General features: G+C 40.2%; 1 protein-coding gene across 1 annotated transcript in view; it reads right to left on the minus strand.

The window, feature by feature from the left end:
* Window positions 1-1,959: 1,959 nt before the first annotated feature.
* The window catches only part of LOC307046357 (exostosin-1b-like), a 38,519-nt gene continuing 30,542 nt past the window's right edge, over window positions 1,960-9,936 (minus strand). Inside the window, exons 6-10 of the mRNA XM_079692755.1 lie at window positions 9,554-9,587; window positions 6,453-6,587; window positions 5,623-5,783; window positions 5,350-5,521; window positions 1,960-4,875 (exon numbers count right to left, since the gene is read on the minus strand). Coding sequence (XP_079548881.1) covers window positions 4,690-4,875; window positions 5,350-5,521; window positions 5,623-5,783; window positions 6,453-6,587; window positions 9,554-9,587 — 688 coding nt within the window. The 3' untranslated portion in view covers window positions 1,960-4,689. The remainder of the gene's footprint in view (window positions 4,876-5,349; window positions 5,522-5,622; window positions 5,784-6,452; window positions 6,588-9,553; window positions 9,588-9,936) is intronic.

A 9,936-nucleotide genomic window follows, 5' to 3' on the forward strand; every position in this document is an offset into this window, starting at 1 on the left:
ACATTTTGGTTGTTATTATCAGCATGGATTGAGAATCGATTTAGCGAATCAGTTCAAGTCACATGCCCTGCAAACCAATGTGTAGCTGGATATCTGCAGTGACATCACAAATTGAAAACAAGGTAAAGTCACATAATGCATAATTATCCCAGGAAAATAACATTGGCTGTAAGCATTCATTACTTTTAGAGGAAGTAATGCAATGTGTGCAAATATGCTCAGAATCAATCCGAAACCCCGCTGCATAAACTCACAGGCTCATTGGGAGATTAATTTAATATTGATCTAGGCCAAATTACTACACCATTCCCAAATTGAAAGCAGACAGATGCACGAGAGAGAAAAATGAATTGAAAAAAGGTATTTAATATAAAACCTGATGGAAGGAGCTTTTTAATGTATTAGCAATATGATCATTTTAAATCAAAATCTATAGTGTCTTTTGAATCATGCAAATAAATTAATGTAGGACACGTTTTAACACAAAGATGCACATGTCTGGATGGTGACACACTTTTGGTTTTGCCATCTGCTAGACAGGATCATTTTATCCAGATAGCTGAATGCTGGTTGCTGTCGTCATGTGGCAGAGACGTCTAAACAGCCTCAGAGAAAGCAACCACTTCTATACTTTCCTGCTTTTACAGTAGACGAGCTACTGTGTTGACGTACAATGTGTGAGTCACAAAGGCTGAACATCTGATTATCTCTACATACCAGAACAGAAGTATATTATTATTTGCACAGCTGTATGAAATGCTGTGCTTTGTATTTGCTGAAGTAGTCTTGTATGTATACACAAACTGTACTCAGGAGAGATGTGGGCTGAAAAGAGCGACTGATTTGTATCTAGGCAACTGCTGAGTTGAGATTTAGATTGCTTTATTCCTAGGAAATGAATTGTTTCAAGCTAATGGTGCCATAATGTGCCTAATCTTAATTTATTTAATTATATCTCCACAGGGATCCCCTTCTACTTATCTGTAACTGCTTTTTTATTAGGCGCTGTATGACATGCTGTAGTACTGTCACTGCAACAATCTTCAATTTGTTTTCACCTTCTAGCTCATTAAATATATAATATAGTGGTAGGTTTGATTAGATTAAATGAAGGGTTTCCTTACATTTATTTGTCCTGAGTGTATTTGAAACCTGCAACATTAATATGTGATGTAAAGCTATTAGAAAAGGAAGGACATTTCTCAAACTTGGCTGGAGTCACAGTATTAAATCTTCCTGCATGCATGCTGAGATCCATCTCCTCGTGAGACTTTAAACTGATTAGCATACTGTTTGTTAACTCACACAAGCAGACCTTTGGCAGTGGATTTACCTCCCCAGCACAGCATTTTCACTTCATGGTTTACCAAAAATCACTTATTTCCTTTCACTCTGTGCAACAAAGCATTTGCACCACATCTGGATCTCTGAGATTTATTCCTTATTTTCTTCCAGACCATTGAGAATTGTCCACATTTTTTCCTGCCCAGTTTTATATACTGCACAGCTTTTTCCTCCAAGAGTTATGCCGTGTTTCTATCCATGTGTGTACGTGTGGTTTGGGGGTAGCAATCTCTCGTGTAGCTGTTGCTGCAGCTGAGTTGGCAGCACTCATGCACCATGGGATCATCCTGGATAGATGCTGTTATTTATGCAGCGTGTCTAAACCGATCATCCTGACACAGATTTATGTAAACACAGCAGTTTCTTGGCATAGGAAGAGGTTCACACACGCACAAGGACGAAGGAAGCTAAAGGTATTATTTCGTTTGGCTCTCCCTCAGAGGGCGCAGTGCATAAACCCAACATGGGAAATGTGTTTTAGGATCCCTGAAACTGTGGCAGGTCAAAGAGGGATGACAACTAGGTCAGTGTCGAATTTCAAGTGTAATGTAATATCTTAAGTTATATTCAAAGACAAACACACATGGTCACTAGTCAGACAAAAACAGACACAAATTCATTTTTTAATCAAACATTTTATTTGAGTTTTTATTTTTGTTTTATAAAATTATTTTACAAAATGGTGAATTTCCCCCTATCTTTCCAGTTTAATCTCTATAAAATTAGGTCTGCAGTTATGGAAGAGAGGGAAGGAAGCAGGCAGAGATTCAGTGGGGATGACATCCTGTCTCACAAATACGGTATAAGAGAGAATTATGAATGTGGTACATGTACAAGTTCCTACAACAGAAAAGGCAGGAATGTCAGCATCAGATGTAGTGATAAGTCTTGGTAGCATTTCCAGTGTTAAACAATATCATTTAAGGAGCCTTTGTGTGTTACTGGATATTGATAAAGAAAAAAAGACAATGAAATGAAAACTAGGACCTGTTTTTCACACAAGCCAGATGAGAAAAAAAGTGTATTTCTTCTGAAGGCACATCAATATATAACCCCCTGCCCTCTGAAACAGGACGTTAGGAAGGAGAGAAAGATAGAGAACATATCATCTTAAATATTGCACCAAGTTCATTTCTGAAATGTGATTCTCTTTACGACCATATTCAGTCTTGATAGCACTGTGTTTAGTAATGCCGGGATTGTTTATCTGCTGTGAAGCTGATGTCACATTCCCTTCCCCTCTGTCTCACACATTTTACTTTCTAATGTAGACAAGGAATACTTTTAATGAACCAAACAAAAATGGGAATGCATTGCATCTCTTGTATGAATATCCTTGTAAGGTGAAAATGTGTTAAACATTTTTTATTTATGATCTATTGGCACATATTATGGTGAAGTTTACCTCACAAAATTAAAGCTACCACAGGAGGCGTCGGGGCAGGTGTGGTTAGATTGTTCTAGAGAAATGTTGCTGGCTTTAGAGCGATACTTCATGGACAGATCTGTGATTTAAAAATACATGGGCACATTTTAAATCCATCAAATTGTGTGACTAGTTTGGATAAGCTGATATGACTTATCAAGGCGGAATCAAAATGAAGCGTGATTGTTAAAAGAACAATTTGTTTTTAAGTTAATTGAATGAATTAAGCCTGTGAAGTTCCACTGCTATTCAATTTACCAATTTGCAGTTAATTAGTCTCAGATCAAGATATATGACAACGACAAAATTATTAAATATACTTGGAACATCCTGGTTTCACACTTTGCCTCTTGAATGTGTTAAAGCACAATACCAATCAGAATCCAACTGAGATGAATTAGTGTTTAATTTTGTGATTATCAAGGACACAATTCTGCATTCTGCTAATACTGTGTAGATTGAAAGGCTTCTTATTTCATTTATTTATGTTAAAGAAATACCACAAATTGAAAAATGTTATGCATAACTCAACATTTCCTATGCTTTTTTTTAAATGTTCCACAAATGCTTGTTCAGATTTCTTGTCAGTCTGGTCATATTGTTCGTACCAAGTGGGGGAAACGGAGTAATCTTTTTGTTCTGATGCCAGCTCTGACTGAAGCATTGTTTGATGCTTCTAGATGAAAGCAGAGTTAGCTCACGTCACTTGTCAGCCTGGCCCACTGGACTAAATGAAATTGGGTTTATGGCATATAAACAATCACTGTGTATAAATATCCCTCGCTATCTAAGCTCATAGAGATTCATTGCCTTGTTGTTATTGTTTTTTATTTAAAACAGACGATTGGTTGGCTGAATTTAGCAAGCTCATCCTCTTTTAACCAAGACAACTCTTGTGATCTTCTATTATTCTCCAGGCCAGCACATATTCATGTACTAATTCAAGCTTTTCATATAAGCCTTTCAAAATTGAAGAAGGGACATGAGGAGGAATTCATATAATTAATATAATATACAGAACTCAATTCAATTTCTGCATTTCTATTTCCGTCATGTGGATATCAATTCCCACATAGCATATTCAGTGAGTCTAGCTAGTTGTGTGATGTTGATTAAAACATTTTCAGAATGGCACATGATTTTGTACGTCAACTAAATACAAATGAAATGTCTTTTTACTTCAGAAATATGAATGCTGTACTTGACTGCGAGATCCATTATCCCATCAATTTAAAAGCAAATCACGAAAAACTAAATTGAAAGCAGCAAGACCAAGGTGCTCATTCTGCACCGTGTCTTTTTCTCCCAGATCCCAACGCCGTTAGATAAACTTTAGGCACTGTGAATATCAGATCATAACTCAGGTCTGTGTGAGTGGGCTGTCTATCGTCTCTTCACCCACCCTGCCATCGGTTTCAATTAAGACAATACAGAGAGTATTGCTGGCCATTCATTCACTGTATAAAAAAAATAGCTAAACACAATCCAAAATAGAGTAATCATCTTCATAGTTATCAATCATATTCTCTCGGAAGAAATGTTCGGGGACCTGTGCAGAGTGTACAGAGGAGTTGGGGGGGGTTTGCCACTGCTTCAACAAGGAAGCAGCAACCTATGATTTCCAACCCCGTGACTTTGGCCAAGTCGAGCCTTTTTAATAAGTCCTCAGGTGTCCTTCAGTGGATGGGACAGTGTAGTGGGACATGTGTGCTCAGCTATCCCCCAATACACACGAGGAAGGGTAGAAAAGGGCACCACCGAGGAGACCATTATGTCTTCCAGTTCCAGTTTCCTCCTCTCAGTCCCATTTGCGTCTCCATTGATGCAGCCATGCGATCATGGAAAGGCTTCTCGACGTGTCCGCCCCCCTCGCCCCAGCCTTTTTAGTGTCCGGGGGGCGGGGGGGGGGCTTTGGAGGGTTATAGCCTCTCGATGTCCCTGTACTTCTTCCGCAGTATGGACACCTGATCTTTGAACAGGACCGGGTCTAGCCTCATCTGGGAGTGGACCAGGGGCATGCTGCCAAACCAGCTGGCAAACTTGTTCATGCAGGTCTGACGCTGGGCGAAATGGTCCGGGTCGGCCCAGCGAGACGCCCGGGAGCTCTAGGGGAGGGGAGGGCGAGGGGGAGAGAAGAAAATGAATAATGCATCACAAATTATTCTGACCTTCCGGAACCTATTGTAATTATTCCCAAATGTTTCTTTAAGGCCATATTGCTAAAGAAACTCATTTGAATACAAATGTACAAATTATCAATAATCTGTTTAACAATTAACACTTTATGGTTTAAGTGGTGCAATGTGTCTAAAAGCCATTAGCCTTTGCAGTACTGAGGAAAAGCAAGGGTCTCTGAGAAAAACGTTTCTGATATTGCTAAAAAAAGGTGTGGAGTTTTCTCCTAAGAGAATATAATTCCTGCATTTTTTCCAAGTATAGATGTTATATTACCAATGTATTTTCTATCTGTTAGCAGTTTCCAGATCAATTCAAAAGTGTACTTCCAGTCATTTTCCCCAAAACAGTGAAAAAAGTGCCTGTTCTACCTTCAGTATTAATATGAAAGTGTTTTTCCTCACCTGTCCCATCATGGTCTCCTTGTATTGTTTCTTCTGGGTGACCTTGATGGGTGGTAGCTTAGACACAGAGGACACCAAAAAATTCATCAGAATGTCCTCACAGTTCGACATCTGGTCAACCATGTTCCTCAGACTGGCTGGAAGGTAGGTGGTGTACAGATAGTGGTAGTATCTAAGGGAGAACATAGGAGAGTGGCATTGAGTTAGTACTGAACTAAATGTAACTGATACAGACTACAATACAATACAGAAGCAGAGGAGGTGTGTCAGTACTTGTGATAGATGGCAGCCCCGGTCAGCACCATGGAGTAGTCGTTGGTCCATTTGGAGGTGTAGCCCCACCGCTCCTTGTTGCCGTCCCAGAAGTGGCTGCGGGCCGGATAGCCGACGATGCGGTCCGGGAAACTCTGCCACACCGTGAAGGCAAAGTCCACCTGGAGCCAGACAGAAGAGTGGGGGGAAGACATGAGGCCAGGAAACTACATCCATAGTACTATAGTATACTATAGAGTGGTGCAGGAATGAGTGCTGAACACAGGAATGAGTTGGCATTTTACCATTTCTGGGTTCCTCGTCCCTCAAGTAAATGTTTTTTTGATTGTGTTTCTGTTAGAGGCCTGAAATATTCTCACGTTTTGTTCTACAACATATTCTATGTCAGCAAATACCCCACTAGTGAACAAGTGGCTTAATGAGACGACTAAACGTCATCAAGCAAAACACAGCCTGCCTTTATCTTAGCTGACATGAAGTTGACATGAAGTCTTGTGACTGTGAGGACGTTTGTTTATAGCCTAACATTAGCTCTTAACTTTTGTAAATTGTATTTTCGCTTCCCTTAATTAAAAAGTGATGTTAATATGTGGAGATTATCCTGCTGAACAAAACATGTAAGGATCATATACTTGTTTGCATCAGATCTGATTTCCTTCAATAAGGAAAAAACCCATTGCTTTTTGTGGAGGGAGCCCTAGAGATGCCAAATTGGGGGGCAGCCTCCAAAAACACCTGATCCCTGCACCACGTTATTGGTCAAAAGGACGTTTGCAGCATGTGATTTTGATTTTAAATGATTGAAAATATAAATGTCCTGGTGATCTGACCTCTGTGGTGGAGAGCACCGTGTCCTCATCCAGACTGAGCACAGCATCAGTGGGTATGGTGTCGTAGGGAAGAAAACGGCTGCTTATCACCTGGTATGATACGTAAAAACACAGAAAAACAATGTAAGTGGTTGCCTAAAGATAATAAAGAGCTTTACCATGCAGCTCAACAACAACAGTCATTTTATAAACAGGGCCTGACATGCAGCTCTACCAGTCTCTTAATGTCTGTCTGTGCTACAGAGCTGTTTCATCTTGCTGCGTTAACAGCAGATTCAAAAATACATGCTGACAAAAGACCAATGACAGCAAAAATACAGCATTTTCACAGACACAAATCTCGTCCAGCAGTTCCTGCTTTCTGACATGTGTCTAGAGCAGGGGTGGGCAATTATTTTTTCCATGGGGCCACATTAGAAACAAAAAATATTGTGGAGGGCCGGGCCAAAAGGCTGAACTCAATTCTGCATAATATTAATTGTATTTCTTTATAAAAAGCAGTAAATAGCATTGTTTTGACAAGCTGGTAAGAGTATATGTTATAGTTGAGCAATGAAAAAGTGAGGTTGCTTTAAAAAAAATGTAATTTATTCAATCAAATTTCCCAAAACAATGGAAAACAAAATGTGAACGTTTTTCACCATTTCTGACTCATATTAGTGAACATTTTCAGTCGCATTCACTACAAAACACATTTTGAGTTTCATATACTGTTGGAAAGTTGTGTAAAGGTTCTTAGCATTCTTAAGACATCACAACATTGTCTTTGTGCTCCAAACATTCAGCAAGATACATCATATTGAACTGTCACTGAACATCACTGAACTGTGATTTTGAGAAAAGGCTTCCAAAGAAAGTGTCCCAGTTCACTGCTAGTTGGTTCCTTTACATGCCTACATTTGTAGTCTAACCACCTCATTTGGTGTTTTTAAGTTCTTTTTTCTTGTTCAGTGAGAGAAATCTAGTCTCTGCTGGGCTTTAACGAGTGCATCGAAGTCAGGTTGAATGTCTGAGGTGGAGATGCGAAGCACAGCTGACAGATGATCATCAGTGAGAGAGGATCTATACCTGGATTTCATAAACTTCATCTTTGAAAATGTTTGTTCACATATGTAGGTAGAGCCAAAGAGAACCAACATCTTCTGAGCATGTCTCCTCATGTTTGGAAAGTTCTCCTCCTCGAGAGAAGAGTAGAAATCCAGCAGAGATCCTGACTTAAAGCGCTCTGCCAGTACTGCATCAGACTGCAGGTCAATGAGTTCCAGCTGAACATCACTGGGTGCATTATCCATACTGCAGGTAAAGGGAGAGGAAATCATGAGCATTTCATCCTCGATTGTTCGGAGATCTTCAAATCGCCTTGAAAACTCACCAAGCAATGCTCCTAACATGGATGAGTACCTGCGGAGGTGATCAGCTGATGGTGTGACTTCTTTCAGGGTTTGCATGTGAGTGAGAGTGTTGCTCTCCAGTTGGCTTGAAAGAAACTGCATCTTTCTCATGAAAGCCTTCACCAGGCTGTGCATTAATGAACAAAAAGGCCCTTGCCTTGCAGTTTGGTGTTCAGTTCATTCATCAGTGCAGTCACATCAACAGCAAATGCAAAATCTGCCATCCAGTCCTCGTCTGAGAGCTCTGGGATGTCTTTGCCTTTCTTCTCACAAAACTCTTGAATCTCTGCTTTCAGGTCCCAAACTCTTTTTAGCACTTTGCCCAGGCTGAGCCATCTGACAGCTGTGTGGTAGCCGATGTCACTATGCTCAGTCTCATGCTCCTCCAAAAGTGCAACAAACTGTCTGTGATTCAATGCCCGTGCCCTGATGAAGTTTACTATTTTAGTAACAACATCAATAACATGGTGAATTTTTAGCACTGACTTGCACAACACATGTTGGTGTATAATACAATGCAAAAATACCAATTTCTGATCTGCGTCGATTTCAGTCACTTTATCTTGCATACGTTTCAAAAGTCCAACATTTTTACCTGTAAGATTTGGACAACCGTCTGTTGTGACACCTGCCAGTCTGTCCCATTTCAGTCCCAGCGTGTCCATGCACGCATTTACCTCCGTGAACAGATCGCTCCCTGTCGTCGTCCCTTTCATCGGCCGCATTGCTGCCAGCTCCTCCGTAATCTTGAAGTCCGGCGTTATCCCACGGACAAATACGAGTAACTGCGCTGTGTCGCGGACATCACAGCTCTCGTCCAAAGCCAAGGAGATAAAGTCAAAACTTGCCACTTCATGTTGCAGCTGAAGCTCCAGATTCCCCGCAATGTCCTCGATCCTTCTCGTCACGGTTCGCCTGGACAGCGGGACTTGCTCAAAGGCTTCTTTTTTTTCAGGGCATATTAGTGCTGCAGAGTCCACTAAGCACTCTTTGACAAACTCCCCCTCTGAGAATGGCTTACTGTGTTTAGCTATTTTGTGGGATATCACGAAGCTGGTCTTGGTTGCTGCATCCTTGGATGTGTGAAGCTTGGTAAAAAAGCCTTGCTGCTTTTGCAGCTTAGCTAGCAAAGTGTTCGATGTGCGCGCCCTTTCAGCATCAGTCAAGTTTTTGTATTTCTCCGCGTGTTTCGTCTCGTAATGCCGACTCAAATTGTAGTCCTTGAACACGGCGATCTGCTCCCCGCAAACTAAACACACGGCTTTACCTCCGACTTCAGTAAATAAATACTTAGCAGTCCAATTTTTGTTGAAAACCCTACATTCGGTATCTACCTTTCTTTTTTTAGCATCAGCTGACATTTTTGAGCGCTAAAGTCATCTTGTGACAATTATCCAATAACGCGCACGTCTTGATTTGACGTATTGCGTCATTATGTACGTGAATAAAAAACAACTTCAAAATAAAAGCATTGCAGCTTTAGTCCATGCATGAGGTAAAATTAGAAAATATGTTTATTTTGTAATTTCCAATTAACCTTACACGGGCCGGTCAGAGTCAACCAAAGGGCCGTATGTGGCCCGGGGGCCGTACAGTGCCCAGGTCTGGTCTAGAGGAATAACTCTGTAACAAAAGCTTCTTTCCAATTAATTAAATATGTGCACGTTGATGTTATGTTTCAAAATATATTGAAAGGTTTTTATCCCTGACAGCAACATCCTTGTTAGCCACATCACTATTCAACCTTTAGGTGAAATAAGAAAGACTTGATGAGAAATCTTGTTAGCTTCAATGTAAGCAAATCAGGATTGCAATTCCTGTCAAGCCTCTATACACAGCTGGTCAGTCACAGTCCATACATATGAAATATCTTGATGTTTTTTTTAAATTAGCTGTCTCAAGTTTTAAAATATCATGCACTGTATGATAATGTTGATTTTAGAACTGCTGAAAATGCACATATTTTTGTCTATTGTTTTTCAGTTCTACATTGTCTAGCTTATTATGTTTGAGACCTCATTGTCAAATGGACCTTTAATATGCAAGTCAGTCAATCTAAAGTAGTATTTGCTGACGGAAATATTTGTTTGCCA

This window comes from Notothenia rossii (genome assembly GCF_949606895.1).
Source record: "Notothenia rossii genome assembly, chromosome: 7".
Classification (NCBI taxonomy): domain Eukaryota; kingdom Metazoa; phylum Chordata; class Actinopteri; order Perciformes; family Nototheniidae; genus Notothenia; species Notothenia rossii.